This window comes from Carettochelys insculpta, chromosome 2 (assembly GCF_033958435.1).
Source record: "Carettochelys insculpta isolate YL-2023 chromosome 2, ASM3395843v1, whole genome shotgun sequence".
Taxonomy (NCBI): domain Eukaryota; kingdom Metazoa; phylum Chordata; order Testudines; family Carettochelyidae; genus Carettochelys; species Carettochelys insculpta.
Genome location: NC_134138.1, coordinates 33,926,083 through 33,943,611, shown reverse-complemented (window position 1 = coordinate 33,943,611; position 17,529 = coordinate 33,926,083). Strand labels below are relative to the sequence as shown.

Sequence of the window (17,529 nt, the reverse complement as noted above, 5' to 3'; positions counted from 1 at the left end):
TATGTCCTGGGCGAAATTAGGTAGAAAACTATAAAAAATTATGAAGAACTTTTTTTATGCTGATAGTGGAAGATTTATGGAAGCAAAGGAGTTGATACAGCATGATAATCACATCAGCGAGTATCCTTATTCACCCCTGCCTGTAGAATGCCCTAAGACCAGGATTACCTTCAAAACTAAACCCTGACTCAATGCAAATAATTGTTGCTTGATGGATTACATCATTATTATGATGATTCAGGAAAAGTAAGCAAACAATTTCACATCTGGTGTGACATGCCCATTCTATTTGTGGTCATGCCCACTTTTGGAATTTAACAAAATGATTTCTTACTTCTATTATATTAATAATAGAGACCTCAGTTGAATCAGGGCCACATTGTTCTAGGTGCTGTACAAATATACATTATTAGAGTAGCTAAAATGAAGAAGAAGCAATCTTAAAACACTGCAGAAAGAAAAAGAAGGGAAAAAATAAAGATTATTAAAAAGCCATAGGCTGTAGTGAAGGATCTCATCCGCTCATGAGATTAGAATGGGAGCAAATTCTAGAAGGTCAGAATCACACATCATTTCCTATGTAGACAGAACCCAAAAGAGAATATGGTCCATGACTTCTTCCTACTTCCTGACCATTAAAACAGCTGACTTCCTATAGTCAAAGCAATACAGATCTGAAAATGCTCCATGAGCAAAATACTGATTGCTGTAGGTTATGTGGTGGAAGCATGATGTTGCCAAGGAGGGGGAAAAAAAACAATGGCATATATCTACAGAGATGTAAAACTTTGACAAAATGAGAAATGGACTTGAACTACAACTCATTGGCTCAAAGACCCTGTACTTTGTGTGTTTGGTCTGGTCCAGTAAACCTATAGATGCCAACAGAAGAAAGAAAGAAAGAAAGAAAGAAAGAAAGAAAGAAAAACAATTCCTGGACTGAAATACTCTTCAGCTTGGGTTTGTTCAAAATGTGGAATGTAATTTTTGTGATCTGGGCCCATTTCAGTTCAAGATGATTCAACTAATTACCATGCAAGACCATAAAATTATCTGAGGCTTGAAATGAGTTAGAGTACTTGGGGCTTTAATATAAGGGCAGATATAATATATATTTTTGACTTAACTTGAGGGCTGTGAGACCAAATCACCAGTCAACGCTTAAAATTATATAAAAATGAAATCATTGTCTTGAGGAAATAACAATGCACCATTATTTTTACCGGCAATGTGGAGATAATAAAAATATGTATGTTCAAAGCCAAATGGCCACTTTTCCCATTCCCATTGAGCATGTAATTCCCCTTCATAATAAATGCTGTTAACTAAGTTCAGTTTTTCCCACTGTTTTTTCTTGTAAAATCTTGGAAATTTTAACAATATCACATTTTAATTAACTTTTATTTTTCAATTAAATATAAAAGCAGATATGCTCCCACCAAAACTTATGTATGTTTAAAATACTTTCACGAGCACATTCATATACATCAAAAGTGGTACCTGAGCAATGAGGCAGAGATCCACTCCAATGTCCATTTAATTGACATGTGCGAGATGACGGGCCTAATAGTGATCGCCTTCCCGTGCAGGTATAATGAACTATAGAGCCAAATGTATACTTCTCCCCAGACAAGATTGCGTTAGGAGGAATGCCAGGATGGCCACAGTCAATCACTACAATACATAATTATTGAAGAAAAAGACATATTATAGTCACCGAACAAACTTCTAGCGTTCACTATTAGAATCCCCATATTTTATACTTACATCTCATGCAAAAAGCTGGATTCTTTAATATCAATTCATTAAATATGAAAAATATATTAAGAACCAAATTCTGATAAATGCAGTGAAACAGACAGCACAGTCTCTTGAAAGCACAGATGTATATTATGCAGAAATAATGGCAATGTGCTTTTAACATGTCTACTGAAATCAGCCTTAAGGTACAGGCATTTAGGGTAATTATACATCTACACTATACATATATGTTGGGGCTGGTCTCAGCATAAATGTTTATTGCTATCTACATCTACATATTTATTCAGAGTTGAACTATTCTATTAAGATGCAGAGGGAGATTACATATAGGTGTTACTGCTAGGTCATGGATTACATATGCATATACATTGTGGTCTACATCCACTAACACACAAACAGGGCTCACAACACTTACATGAAGTTCCTTTTAGGGGCTAGAATTAAGGCAAAGGCTTTTCCCCTGAGCTCCTGCACTACCTCTTAATTTACTAATACGTGCTTACAATGACCAGACATCAGGCCCACACAGTTTGCAATATGAAAACCCTTTTGTGCCTTGAAGGCTACGGCCTGTCTTGTTAGGTACAATGTGGAGTCCCAGGGGAAGCTTGTGAAGCAGTTATGCCTGAGTTAGGTACAATTTCTCGGTGAGCTCTCACTGCATCTGGGAATTGAAAAGATAGGAACATCCTTTGACAACTCCAACCTTTCCTCCTCCCTTTCCCATCCTATCTCCTTTGAAGCAATGGGTCTCCGTAGGAGCTTTAGATCAGGGCCTTAGGAAATCCAATTTACACATAAGTACTTTTCCTTCAAGGCTGAATTAACTCCTTCTTAAAACTGAGTCAGAAGTTTTTAACCTTACACCTTTAGGGTGTGTGATGCATGAACTACTAACAGTGTACTTAACCAAAGTTCAACTTCATTTACAATACTAAAAGCAAACTCAGAGGCTGTGGCCACACTACCACTCCCTTTCAGGAGGGGCACCTTAATGAGGCTGTTCAGAAGATGACAACAAGGAGCTGACATGAATATGCAGTGCCTTATTAGCATAATGATGGTCACACGTGATTCAAAAAGTGCCACTTTCAGAACACATGCTGCCCATGTAGCCGGGGCCTTAGGAAAGCCCCCCTGACTTTGAAAGCCCTTTGTTCCTTTTTAGGAAAATGGGGCTTTCAAAAGGCCCTGGCTACACAGCTGTTTTCCAAAAGCAAAAGTTTCAAATTGCATGTAGCTGCTATTATGCTAATGAGGCACTGCATATTCATGTCAGCACTTCATTAGCATATTCTGAACTGCCTCAAGAATATGCGGCCTCCGAAAGGGAGGGGTAATATGGCCACAGCCAAACTGTAATAACGCACAGAGAGGTAGCTGTGCTACTCTTTATCTTCACAAAACAAAAAAGCACTTCAAGTACTAACAAAATCATTTACTAGGTGATGAGCTTTTGTGGGGTAGACCCACTTCTTCAGATCTGGAAATAGCCATTATTTCCGGATCTGAAGAAGTGAGTCTGCCCCACAAAAGCTCATCACCTAATAAATTGTTTTATTAGTCTTCAAAGTGTTACACGACTGCTGTTATTACCACTCCTCTACTTAAGATACATTGATGACATCTTTATGATTTGGACCCATGGTACAGAGGCTCTAGAAGAATTCCACAGAGACTTTAACAATCTACACCCCACCATCAACTTATGCCTCGATTACAACATGCAAGAGATACATTTCCTGGACACTACAGTACTAATCAAGGATGGCCTGATCAGTACCACACTGTACCGAAACCCTACTGATCGCTATACTTATCTACACCCTTCTAGTTTCCATCCTGCACACGTGATGATATCCATTGTTTACAGTCAAGCTCTTAGGTACAATCGCATTTGCTCTGATCCAACTGACAGAGACCAAAACCTACAAGAACTTTACCAAATATTCATAAACCTGAATTACCCACCAGGAGAAGTAAAAAAACAAATTGACAGGGCCAGATGAATACGCAGAGACCAGCTACTCTAAGATTGTCCCAAAAAAGCCAAGAACAGAACACCACTGGTCATCACCTACAGCCCCCAACTCAGACCACTGCAACGAATTATTAAAGACCTACAACCTATCCTTAATCAGGATGCCACACTCCAGAAGGCCCTGTTCTCTCATACAGACAACCTCCCAACCTCATGAGGATCCTCACTAACAGCCACAGTCTATACCCCAGGAATACCAGTCCTGGAACCTTCCCTGCAACAAAGCCTGCTGCCAACTTTGTCCACATATCTTCTCTGGAAATACCATCACTGGACCTAACCAGGTTACTCACAGAATCACGGGCACTTTCTCATGCTCTTCTACTAACATCATATATGCCATCACGTGCCAACAATGCCCGGACGCTTTGTATATTGGACAGACTTCTAACTCCTTTAGATAAAGGATCAATGGGCACAAACCAGACATCAAAACACTCCAGATCCACAAAGCAGTTAGTCAACATTTTAATGGAATGGGGCATTCTGTCAATGACCTAAAGGCATGCGTGTTACTGAAGAAGAATTATCGCACCGTTCTGGAAAGGGAAACAGCCGAGCTGGCTTTTATATTCAAATTCGGCACATTAACACATGGTTTAAATCGTGATGGGAACTTTCTGAGTCACTATAGGGGCTCGTCTCCATACTTGGCTCAATCTAAACAAAAAGCAGTCAAGTAGCACTTTAAAGACTAGCAAAATAGTTTATGAGGTGAGCTTTCGTGGGACAGACCCACTTCTTCAGACCAAAGCTCACCTCATAAACTATTTTGCTAGTCTTTAAAGTGCTACTTGACTGCTTTTTGTTTTGATAGTGTATAGACTAGCATAGCTTCTTCTCTGTTACTTGGCTCAATCTAATTCTTGACCTTCCCCCCCACCCCTCCACTCTCTGATTTGCTCACCTTCATTATCTTTTTCTGATTTGTCCTCCTTGCTTACTGTTTTTGGTTCTCTGTGCCTTAAATATTGAGTCTGTTCTGGTCTGGATATGGTCTGAAGAAGTGGTTCTGTCCCATGAAAGCTCACCTAATAAACTATTTTGCTAGTCTTTAAAGTGCTACTTGACTGCTTTTTGTTTTGGTATCTGTTTTGTTTTGTAATAATGCAGAAAAGGAGGTGCAAGCTGATATTACGTAATTAAATTGCAGACAGCAAAAAGTAAAAATCCATAGTAAGTAACAGGCATTTTTTCTCATACTCTTCTCTTATACACACCTATGGCAAGATCTTGTAAGAAGCATTTGTAGAAATTGGTTAAAAATTGTAGTTTATAAAGGGGTGCATTTTAAATCCTGGTAGAGCAGCTGAAACTGCTTCAGCAGTCTAATATGTATTAGAAAGTTTTACAAAAATAATGGGAAAGTAATCCTGTTTAGCCCAAGAGGCATATGTTTAAAAGAGTATATTAAAGAGAAAAAAAGTTCCTTATGTACTGCTATGTAGAACAGTAGACACATAGATTATGTACATCAAAGAAATAAAAGCTTGCCCTGCAGTACTGAAAATAAATAAAAAAGTCTGTTGGAATTTGAAATGGGGCACATTTTCAAGGTTTAATTTGTGTTATATTCATGTATCAGAGAAAAAAATGTTGCATTTAAGGGTATATAGCCTTACAAGAACTTGCAGTTATTAAAAAGGGTCTGTTAAAACAAACAAACAAAAAAAAAGAGAATTTAGCATGAAGGTTGGACTTTGAAGGGGACCAAACATTGCACTTAGGAAAATGCACAGTGCTAAAGCATCCAAACCACCTAATTCTTCTCTCTTAATTCCTTTGAAGAAGTGGGTCTGTCCCATGAAAGCTCATCATATAATAAATTGTTTTGTTAGTCTTGAAAGCGCTACATGACTGCTGTTTTGTTTTGATAGAATACAGATTAACACAGCTATCTCTCTGTCCCTCTCCCCATAATGATTCTTGCCTTTCATCTCCCCTCTTTGCTCCTTTCGCTGTATTTTGCGCGATGCATTGTCATGGCAAATCAAAGATATTTTTCTAACTGCTTATTGGAAACCATGGCTTATAGTTGCAAATACCATGATAATAGAGTAGCCATTGTACTAATATAATGAACTGCCACATCCACCCTCCCATTTTCCCTTCATCATTTTTTATCCAGAAGGGCTTGAAGAGAAGTATTCAGACTATGACTGAAGACATAACAAAGCTGAAGAAGACAAAGTTTCTTGGCCTTGAAATGGTATATAAGGAACATTGGTGGAATATGTATTGTACATGTCTGATGCTAACTGTGAAGATTACTCAATAACGTTAGGTCTTTTTAATTAATATTAGAGTTTAATGATCTCTGCCTCGTAGTTTTGCATTTATAGATACAGTCACGTTTGTATAATAGCTAGCATATGTTTTCTGCAAAGTGCCTTTGAGTTCTGGCCTCAGTACAGCAAATCATTTAAGCATGCACTTAACTTTTGTCATTGACTTCTGTGTGAAAATTAAGCATGAGCTTATGTATTTTCTAGATAAGAATGCTCAGCACTGTGTAAGTTCGAGTCTCTAATGAAAATTGTCATTAGTATGCTATTTTTAATCAACCAGCCATAACATGAATCCTGTCTGTGGATTGTGTATGTATGTAAAGAAGGTCAAATTAGAAGATGATTAAGAGTAAGACATTTTAATTATGTGGTTTCTGATGAGATGAAACTGCTTATTGTGAAAATGTAAGGTTCTTTCAGAGTTCCCAGGATTCTTTTTCCCTCAGGGTATCACTATGAAGACACAGTAAAGGCGATCAGTGCTCTAACTGTGTATTACCATGCTTTTATATGCTTGGCTTTCTTTTACACATACCTTTAATTTTGATGGTTTTGGATTTCTAATGGTTGTTTTTGACAAATATGCCATTCAAGTAATGTTTTTTGCTGGAATCTCATCACATTTTGAGGAGTAAAGGGACTTTGAAGTTACCCAGGATCTTCAAAGTACCAGAGGGTTAGCTGCGGCTACACGTGAGCTGGCACTTCGAAGTTTAACATTTTGGAGTTGCCGCGAGGGAGAATTAGCTTAATGAAGTGCTGCATATGCAGCGCAGCACTTCATTAATAATCTCCTGACACCCTACTTGCAATCCTCTTTGAAGTGGGAAGGTAGTGTAGACACACCCTATCTGTTTACACACACACACACACGCACATGCACATGCACACGTAATGAAGTCAATTCAATAAGCATGGATGTGGCTTACACCCAGCAGCTGATGGGGAGGTGTGAATAACAAGAGAAGAAAAAAAATGCCTTTGTAGATAACTAAAGATTCTAAATTCTTATTCCATCCTAATTTGAGTCTATTAGGCTACATCTGCACTAGCCCAAAACTTCGAGTTTACTAATGAAGCGCTGAAATACATATTCAGTGCCTCATTAGCATGCGGGCACCTGCAGCACTTCGAAATTGACTCAGCTCGCCGCCGCGTGGCTCATCCAGACGGGGTTGCTTTTCGAAAGGACCCCGGCTACTTCGAAGTCCCCTTATTCCTATGAGCAGATAGGAATAAGGGGACTTCGAAATAGCCGGGGTCCTTTCGAAAAGGAACCCCGTCGGGACGAGCCGTGCGGTGGCGAGCCACATCAATTTCGAAGTGCCGTGGCCGCCCACATGCTAATGAAGCGCTGAATATGCATTTCAGCGCTTCATTAGTAAACTTCAAAATGGCCATTTGCATGCTAGTGTAGACACGGCCTTAAACTTGCAAATGAATTACAGCTCTGCTGTTTCTCTTTGTAATCTGGTTCTGAAATATTTTTGTAGAAGGGTGGCTACTTTTAAATATATTGGTGAGTGTCCCTGGAGGTTAAAGCGTTCTACTGGTTTGTGCAGGTTACCTTTCTTGATGTCTGATCTGTGTCATTTTATTCTTTGGTGCAGAGACTGTCCGTTTTGGTCAATATATATGGTAGAAGGGCATTGCTGGCACAAAATCAAAGGTGGGAAAAGCACCCAACCAGTTACTTAAGTAAAAGCGATTTTGCATCCACTTCTGGATACTTGATTACAATCTATATGTAATTTGTGAGTGTATGCTTTTACTTGAGTAGTTTCCTAGAGGGACACAGGTGACTTGTACTTAAGTACTTTCCCCGCAAAGCAGCTGTACTTTTACTCAAGTAACTTTTGGGGTATTTGTGGCCTACATGCATATGTCGTATGATGGTGATACTTGTACAGGTACGTGGATTGGCAATGGGATTTGTTGCACGGATAAGTTCCTGGGTTCTGTGGTGCAGTGTTGGCTGCTGTTGAGTATTTGCTTCAGATTGTGGGGGGACTGGCCTTCCTTCCAAGGTTTGTGAGAGTGAGGGATCAGTTTCCAGGATATGGTGGAGGGGTTTAACTAGGCTGTATATAACCAGGGGTGTTCTGTTATTTTTCTTGGTGGATGTGTCCTGTAGCAGGTGATTTCTGATTACTGTCACTCTGTTTCTTCACTTCCCCAGGTGGGTATTTTAGATGTATACATGCTGTAGGCTGCAAAATCAATGTAAAACATAATAAAATATATGACCCAGTTCTTTTAAAATACTCATTATCTACTTACTAATACATTCAGGTAGTGGTTTATCCCAGTGACCATTTGGTTGACAGACTAAAACTGAAGATCCAAATAAAAAATGTCCCGGATTGCAGTCATAAAACACCACTGTTCCATAGGTGAAATTTCCATGTTCTATTTTACTTTCTCGTATGGAATTTGCAGGGATTCCAGGATCAGAACAGTTGACCACTGAAAAGAGTGATAAAATATTTTGAAATTCAGTTTTAGGTTACACCAGTACAATATATCATTTTATAAACAAATATGTAATCACTTCACTGAGTCTGGAGATAAGAAAGGATTCTAAATCCTACTTTGGGGACCACTACAATGTGCAAATTTCCTACTGAACCACTGAAGGCAGATAAATTCACTCGATGCCTACGTTTTTCCGGGGAAAGTGCACTTTGGCACATCTGTCTCTGGGAATGAGCAATGCCTCCTCACTTTAGGCATCAGATTGCTTTTCTCTCACATAAATCCTAGTGCTTCCCAAACCAGGACAAGACAGGCATTTGGCCTAACAAGTCACGTGTAAGGCCTCATCCAGGAGGCATGATCATAAATGGTTTAACAGATTGGCTTCATTCAAAAGTCATCTGGAGGAGACTGAGAAGGCACTGGTGCCCAACTTGTAGCTTTTTAACCAGTGATTAAAGCAGAGTCATTTTCCTCCTCTTGCCCAGTGACTGTGGGCAAATATTTAAATAGTCAATAGGTCACAGAAGATTGGAAAATGTTCCTGTAGGCCATTGTTAGGATATATATCTGAGAGGTCTGGAAGGCACAGAGACCAGTTTGCATGCTTTAATTTGTCTTTCATTGGTTATCTACTGTGAAGCAGGGAGCCCCACAATCATCCCACAGCTCAGTGGTTTGAGCACTTTCTTGAAAGGTGCGAAACCCCTCTTCAGATCCTTTTTTTCCTCCTTTCTGCGAGACAGCAGCCATCTATCTAAACACTCTAATCACTGTGACAAACATGAGAAGGATAACATCACTTTCTCCTACTCCTCAGCTCCTGGCTAAAGCCACACTAGGAGATGACTCATCATTTACAATTATTAACAGAGCTAGGTATTTTCATGCTGCCCAAATTTCAGCACCTCCTCTTCTTTATCAGAGAGGTAATCTTATCATACACCTTTCTAGCTGGTCTCTCCCATTGGCTAGCTTACGGGTGAAAGATAGATATAGATAGCCTGTCTATCTATTTCCACCTTTCACTGAAAGGAGCTGTTGTTAATTATGGGAACAAACTGGTTAGTTCTTTTGGATCCTCATCTTCTCCTAGATTCCTACTTTAAAGGAGCAAAAGGAGTAATTACGATTTTTTTTTCAACTGCCTCTGGTTAGGAGGTTGTAACCGTTCATTTTGGATACAAACACTCATCATGTTTCTCCATGCTTGTCACCTGCAGGAGAAGGCCATTATATTGCAGAATTCATGAAGTTATCATGGAAGGCAATGTGTATACTACAGCCCATGAAGACTAGTATTGCCCAGCTAATTATCTGTCTATATAATTGCATGAGACCCATGGCTCTGCAATACTCTGTAGATTGGAAATCCTAATAATCTATTTCTAGGTACAATTCAGGGCACTGACTCTTACTTGCACAACCTGAAATATTTTGCATACTGGCTATTTTAGGGCTATTTTAATACCATTATGAAAGTCAGAATTTGCTTTGATGCTCTTGCTCTCCAATATTTACTTGTGCTGATATAAATCAAGCACTTTCGTTGGAGGGAATAAGGCATTGGCATACTATTTCTTCTTCTGGCCTAACATTATTAACCTCTGAGGCAAGATACGTATTCAACCAAGCCTTTTATTTAAGTAGGTAGGTTGGGAGGGTAGAGGAGGTTTCTGGGCTCAATTTCTATTTTGGGAAGAAGAGGCTTTTGAAATCAGGGGTCCTTTCAAAATGCCTCTAGCTACATGTGCAGCATGCCTTTTGAACATGGCACTTTCGAAGCATGAGGCTGCAATTATGCTAGTGATGTGCTGCATATTCATGGCAGTGCTTCATTAGCATCTGCTGAAGTGCCGTGTTACCATGCCCCCTCTGAAAGGAGGGGCTAGTTGGCCACAGCCTTGCTGTACCTCAACAAGACCACTTATTTAGTTCTCTTATACTCTGTTGTATTCTATGGACAATTTAAGATTTCCTGGTTGTGTTGAAAGTTTTCATAAATCACTGTGAAAGATATATTTATCAAGCCTCTAATCCCTACAGGCAATAACACAGAGTATGGTACATTATTGTGGAAATACAAGCACACCAAGATAATTATTGTCGGGCTGCAGGTCAAATATACTTGCTGTTCTTTGCACACAAGAGGAGTTTTTTTATTTTGTACTAGAAAAGAATAATAATGTCTTAACTACAAAGAAAACATTCAAAAACATTCAAAAATAAAGTTTTGTAAACAGTTTTCCACTCGGGCTCAAGGCACAGAGAGAAATTAGTTAAATAAGATAAATTTAAGTACAGTATACAAGCTAACATTCTGTATCATCCTACCAACCCAAAGTTTAAAAGAAATTTCAGGAAGCCTGAGTGATGTTGACTCAGCTGCAGAATAGCTCTTTGACATTATTTCTGCTTGGATGAAATCATGATTTCTGGAGAACTATGTATTTTCTAAGGGAAGACAATTTTTAAAAAATATTTTTAAATCTTCAAATTAAATCTTTCTGTGTATCAATACATTCATTTCAAAAGACACTGCTGTCAAGCATGTGATCAGTAGCAAAAGGACTGCCCCAAGAAAACCAGGCTATAATGTTCTACATTTTATTGGATCCACACTGGATCAGTTTTACTGGATCAGCTGTTGAAGCACTTGAAAGGGGCCCTTTGAAACACCGACCCCTGGAGCAACTTTCCTCTCCTGCCCCCATCCCCAGCTGCTGGTGGGCCTGGTAAATGGAATTATGTCTTATACACAGATTGCTTTTATTTAAGTGCATGAATATGGATTTAGGTGCCTAACCTGACTTGTGAATGGACATATGAGTCCAAATATAAATTCATTTGTAAAAAAAGAAAAGGTTCTAAAATCTACTGCAATGAAATTTAGGGTTTAAAAAGTTACTTCCACAAAAGTCCATAATAGAATAAACAAACATGAAAATAGGTTTAAGAAGATATCAGTGTGTAAAACAGTTCAAATTTAGACTTTATTGTAAAAGGTTTTTCATAGAATGTTTTCATTTTTCCATTTTAGTTTTAATTTCAGTAAAGACCTCTTTCTGTTTCATGCTCAGAATTTTGCTAATGAATTAAAACCTTAAAATAAAAAAACAAGGAATTAAAATGAAACTGCCCACTTTAGTTCATAGTTCAGTCTGAGTGAAATGCAAACAGCAAACTAAGAGATGTACAAAAAGTGTGTTTTTTTTCTCTAATTCCCTATTAAGAACTCCTATCACGATTTTTAAACATATATGCTTTGCTTATCTCTTTTTTCATTTTTTTCATATTCAAAGTAACCTCAAGGTCTGTAAGAACTATAACCATACCTTTACATATTGGTGGTGGATGGCTCCATTGCCTGTTTGCCTGGCACTGTGCTTTTGTTGGCCCTTGCATAACATACCCAGTATTGCAAGAGAAAGTCACAACATCATTGAAGTTGAAGCCGTTTCCACTTGTTCTCCCATAAATTGGACTACCAGGATGACCGCAGCTAACAGCTAACATTAGGAAAAAATACAGGAGTTAGGAACTTGCCATTACCACTTTTCAGGGCACCATGCAATAGAGATAATTACTTAGTAGACATCTAAAGGACAGATCATGTGAGGTGCTGAGTGCCCCGCAGAGGTACTTAAAGAGCTCGTTTGATCTTATTGGGGACTGAATCAGCTTTTGTGGGATAACATTAATAACTGTTGGTCAAAATTCTAATTTTTTCCCCTCAATGGCACTTCAGTTAGGAAGGTATGGTACAAAAGACTAACAATAAAAGATTTGTCCATGGTGCCTAAACATACAGCACACTGCATTTCTAATGTCAAATTGCCATGATCATTAAATCCAAACATGCAGTACTATAGAAGCACATTAATAAAAATGGATGAAAGTGAAAACCATATTTTGTCTATTTTTAAGCTACGAATGTACAGTAATGACACTTGTAAAATCGTTTGTAATGTTCTGGATTACAGTTCTTAATGGTCTGTCTTTCATTGCAGCAATGCTTTAGTCAAGCTTCTTGTTCTTTTCTGAAGTATGGTACTGCACAAATCCATGTTCAACAAAACAGCTTCCACAATTGGTTGCAGAGAAAGAAACTATGTTCACCTTCTTTGCTGCTAGCAATAACCAAGGAGCAATTATTTTTAAGCGCTGCTGTTGATGTTAACCCAGTGATTAGGAAATTCCTATTTAACTATGTCTCATAATTGTTTTACAGATAATTGACAAATAAACTTGTTCCCTATTATGCAATACTTATTTCTATCTTTAAAGAAAGGAGCAAAGGCATTAATCCATTGATGAGTAATTAATAACATGAACTAAACAATGAGGTATGTTTGTGTGTGTGTGTGTACTTTATACTATAAACTATTATTTTCTGAAACCACTATCATACGTAAATTAAATGACAAATTAGCAACTAAGGTAAGGGGATAACAGCACAACTGGTTCATTTGTGATTAGTTGAAGTTTTTATGGCCAGGAGTTTCTATTATAAACTTTCAGATGTACAAAATAGGGTATCCCTGTAATACTGTAATATCAATTTAATTGGAATCATGAAACATAATTGGCATGTCTACGATTGCTTTTCATATATACATGTGTAGAAGGGACAAACTATCTCAGAAGAAAGAATTCTTACTAAATGAAGAGAGTATCTTTTTTATCTCCCTCTCTTTTTCACTATAACCCTCTTTTACTAAAAATGATAGAACAGGCTTATAAGCCGCGTCTACACGTGCCGGCTACTTCAAAGTAGCCGCGCCAACTTCGAAATAGCGCCCGCCACGGCTACACATGGCGAGCGCTATTTCGAAGTTGACATCGACGTAAGGTGGCGAGACGTCGAAGTTGCTATCCTCATGAGGAGATGGGAATAGCGCCCTACTTCGACATTGAACGACATCCGTGTCCCGCAACATCGAAATAGCAGGGTCCGCCATGGCGGCCATCAGCTGAGGGGTTGAGAGACGCTCTCTCCAGGCCCTGAGCTCGATGGTCGCCGCGTGCAGCGGCCCCTTAAAGCTCCCCACCCCCTGCCTTCCTGTGCAGGAAGCTGAGAGAGCGTGCAGGCGGCAGCACAGCCACACGGCCTGCCTGCACGCCTCCCTGCAGCCCAGAGAAACCCCCCCCCACTGCGATGGCCGCCCGCCAGCCCCCTAAGCACACCCAGGGCACCCCCCCCAAGGGGAGCCAGGGCTCCCAGGCTGGCAGCCAGACAGGGAAGAGGCAGCGGGGCCCCTCCTGGATGGAGGCTGAGCTCCAGGACCTGCTGGGGCTCTGGAGCGAGGAGGAGGTGCTCCAGGTAATGGGGAGCAAGAAGTGGAACGCGGATGCATTCGCTCGGCTGGCCAAGGGTCTGGCAGCCTGGGGTCACCCTGCCCGCACTCCTGACCACATCAGGAGTAAGGTTAAGGAGCTGCGGCAGGGTTACGCCCGGTCCCAGGATGCGGCCAGCTGATCTGGGTCCGTCCCCGTCACTTGCCCCTTTTACAGGGAGCTCAGGTCCATCCCGGGCCCCCGGAACACCTCCTCCCTGCCAGCCACTCTTGACATCTCGGCCAACAAGCCCCAGCAGGCCCCGGAGGCAAGCCCCGCACCCCAGGGGCCACCCCAGGAGCACACCCCTGGGATGTCAGAGGAGGAGGAGGAGGGGGAATCTTCCTCCAGCGACGGGGGGCTCCGGATCGCCATCCCATCCCGGAGCTCTAGCAGGGCGTCCACCCACAGGGTGTCCCCCGACCATGGGAGTGGACCATCAGGTATGCACCCCCCCCGGTGCACACCCCCGGGGTTGAGGGGCGAGGGCAACAGACATGACCAGGGCCCTCCACATGCCCAGATGACCATGGCCCCAAGGACAGCAGTGGCATGTCCCTCAGAAGAGTGCATCAGCCCCTGCCCCCCCAGCATGACAGTGCCATGCCCCATCCCTGGGGATGGGGGGATTGGAACCTAGGGTCCCCCGCGGGGAGGGGGTGGGACACCCATCATCATCATCAGCATCTCCCAGGGACGGGGATGGGGAACCAGAAGCAGAGGGGTGGGGGGACAAGGGCCACAGCTCGGGTCCCACACTGACGGCTGTCTCCACTCTTCTTCCCCCCCCCGCCATGTTCCGCAGCTGCACCATTGGAGGGACCGGAGAGCGCCGGCGAGGTGTCAGTGGTCCTGGAGAGCCCACTGGAGCCATCACTGCAGGCCAGCCCCTTGGCGGAGCACCAACCAGCCCCAGGGCGGGGACGACGGCAGACCCAGCACCACCCTCGGATGGCGACAGACCCCCAGCTGCTGGCGATCCTCCAGCGGCAGCTGGAGGTCTCAGAGCAGCACCTGCGGGTGGATGAGCGGCACCTCTATATGCAGGAGCGGGCGCTGGCCTGGTGCCAGGAGGCATGGGGGGCCTTTATGCGCACTTTTGAGCGCATCACAGACTACCTGGCCCCCAATGCCGCGCCGGCTGCTGCTCTGCCCGCCCTGCCTGCTCCACCCACCGCTCCACCCGCTGCTCCACCCGCCGTCCCACCACCATTTGCCACCAAGGGGCCATCCACCAAGGGGGACCTGGGGCCTGCTGACACCCACCGGCCATATCTGCCGGTCTGCTCGGCCCCCAGCCAGCCCCGGCCAGGGCTGAGGCCAAGGTGAGGGAGTGGACGCCCACCCCCAGCGCTGGACATTAGGGGGTGTGGGGCCCAGGACGTGGCCCCTCCTCCCCCTTTGTACATATCCCCTTTTACTTGTGTTGTATATAGTTTGTATTAGACCCCTGTTATGTTATGATACCTGCCCCCCCCATCTAAATAGTTCTCCCCTTCCTTGTGTTTCACTGTTTTTTGGTTATCCATATAATATATAATATTTATATTTGTTGTAATAATATAATAATAAGAATTCAATGTTTTGTGGTTTCACGAACAACAGGTCTCTTTTTATTTGCAAGAAAAGTGGTGGGGGTGTGCTCTTGGGTGCTCTGTGGTGTGGGTGTAGGGGCAGGGAGTGTTGTGGAGGATGTGGGGGGTGCAGTGGGGGACCTGCCAGCATTCAGCCTGCGGCCTGAACGAAATGGGCCCACAGGGCGTCCTGGACCCGGATCACCTCAGGGTCCACCTGGCGACTGGGGGCAGTGGGTGGCTGCACATCAGCCCTGCCAGCCTCCACAGCCCAGCCCTGAAAGAATGCCTCCCCCTTGCTTTCCACCAGGTTGTGGAGGGAGCTGCACGTGCCCACAATCTGGGGGATGTTGGTGGGCCCCGCATCAAGGTGGGTGAGGAGACACCTCCAGCGCCCTTTGAGACGGCCAAATGTGTGCTCAACCACCTGGCGCGCGTGGTTCAGGTGCATATTGAAGCGCTTCTGGCTGGCTGACAGATGGCCCGTGTAAGCGTGCATGAGCCAGGGCCGGAGGGGGTACGCCGCTTCCATGACGACGCAGAGGGGCATGGTGGTGTCCCCCACAGGGATCTCCCGCTGGGGGATGTAGGTCCCCGCCTCCAGCCAGCGGCACAGGCCCAAATTCCGGAATACCCGGGCATCATGTGTGCTGCCAGGCCAGCCAACATAAACGTCCAGGAAGCGGCCCCGGCTGTCCACCAAGGCCTGGAGGACCACTGAATGGTAGCCCTTCCTGTTCAAGAAGCGTCCTCCACTGTGCTCCGGGGCACGGATGGGGATATGGGTCCCATCCAGAGCCCCGAAGCAATTTGGGAAGCCCAGGGTGGCAAACCCCACGATGGCGGCATCCGGGTCCCCAAGCCACACGAGCCTGTGGAGGAGCAGGGAGTTGATGGCGTGGATGACCTGCAGGGGAAGGACATGGGAGAGCACCAATGAGGGGTGTGCAGGGTGTGTCTGGCCCTCCACCCCCAGGGCTCCCCTCTCCTCCCCTCCCAGGGCTCCCCTCCACCCCCAGGGCTGCCTCCCCCTCCCCGTGGGTCCTCTTACCTCCAAGAGGACGGCCCCGATGGTGGCCTTGCCGACGCCAAACTGCTGCCCCATGGATCAGTAGCTGTCTGGAGTGGCCAGCTTCCAGACAGTGATGCCGACCCGTTTCTCCACGCTGAGGGCACACTGCATGGCAGTGTCTTGGTGCCTCAGTGCGAGGGTGAGCCACTGGCAGAGCTCCAGAAATGTCTGCCGGCTCATACAAAAGTTCTGGAGCCAGCGGTCGTCGTCCCACTCGCCGAGCACCAGCCGCTCCCACCAGCCGGTGCTCGTGGGGTAGCTCCACAGCTGGCGGCATGTGCAGTGGGGCTGGGGGGGCAGGGGGCAGCAGGGTCTGGGGTTGCTTCCTCCTCCCATGCGGGCAGCTCCTCTTCCACGAAGAAAAGGTGATCAGCTGCCTTCTGCATAGCATTGAGCAGGGCGAGCACTGCTCCTGCAGGGGCGGCTGGGTGGACCTCTTGCTGCTGTTGCTGCTGCTGCTGCTGCTCGGGGTCCATAACTGCTTCACCAAGGTGTGCGTGCGTATGGCTCTGCAGACCGCGTGCTGTGCAGGCTGAGTGTGTCTGGGAGGGGCTCTTTAAGGGAGCGGCTAGCTGTTGCCCCAGAAGTGCTAGTCCGCCCTGTGACCCTGTCTGCAGCTGTTCCTGGCACCCTTATTTCGATGTGTGCAGCTTTGACGTGTAGACGCTCCCCCGCAGCACCTACTTCAATGTGGTGCTGCTCAACATCGACGTTGAACGTCGACGGCACCAGCCCTGGAGGACGTGTAGATGTTATTCATCGATGTAGCATACACATGTAGACGTAGCCATATTGTGGCAAAGGTGAATACATTTTGATAATATATCATTGCTTAAAAATTAGTAAAATCTCAGTGGAAATGAAACAAATTTGTTGATGTGAACATTTCAGTCTTTAATGTGGATGATATAATTTGTGATCTAATTTAATATTTTCTATGGCTCAGTAGTAAACACACATAACAACTGTGAGGTAAAATCT

At 43.8% G+C, this 17,529-nt stretch overlaps 1 protein-coding gene across 3 annotated transcripts in view; it reads right to left on the bottom strand.

Moving 5' to 3' along the window:
* CSMD3 (CUB and Sushi multiple domains 3) overlaps window positions 1-17,529 on the bottom strand; it is a 1,166,921-nt gene that overhangs the window by 77,263 nt on the left and 1,072,129 nt on the right. For all 3 annotated transcript variants that reach the window (XM_074985642.1, XM_074985643.1, XM_074985644.1), the window contains 3 exons: window positions 11,901-12,074; window positions 8,371-8,556; window positions 1,501-1,674 (listed from right to left, as the gene is read on the bottom strand). In XM_074985642.1, the coding sequence (XP_074841743.1) occupies window positions 1,501-1,674; window positions 8,371-8,556; window positions 11,901-12,074 (534 nt within the window). The remainder of the gene's footprint in view (window positions 1-1,500; window positions 1,675-8,370; window positions 8,557-11,900; window positions 12,075-17,529) is intronic.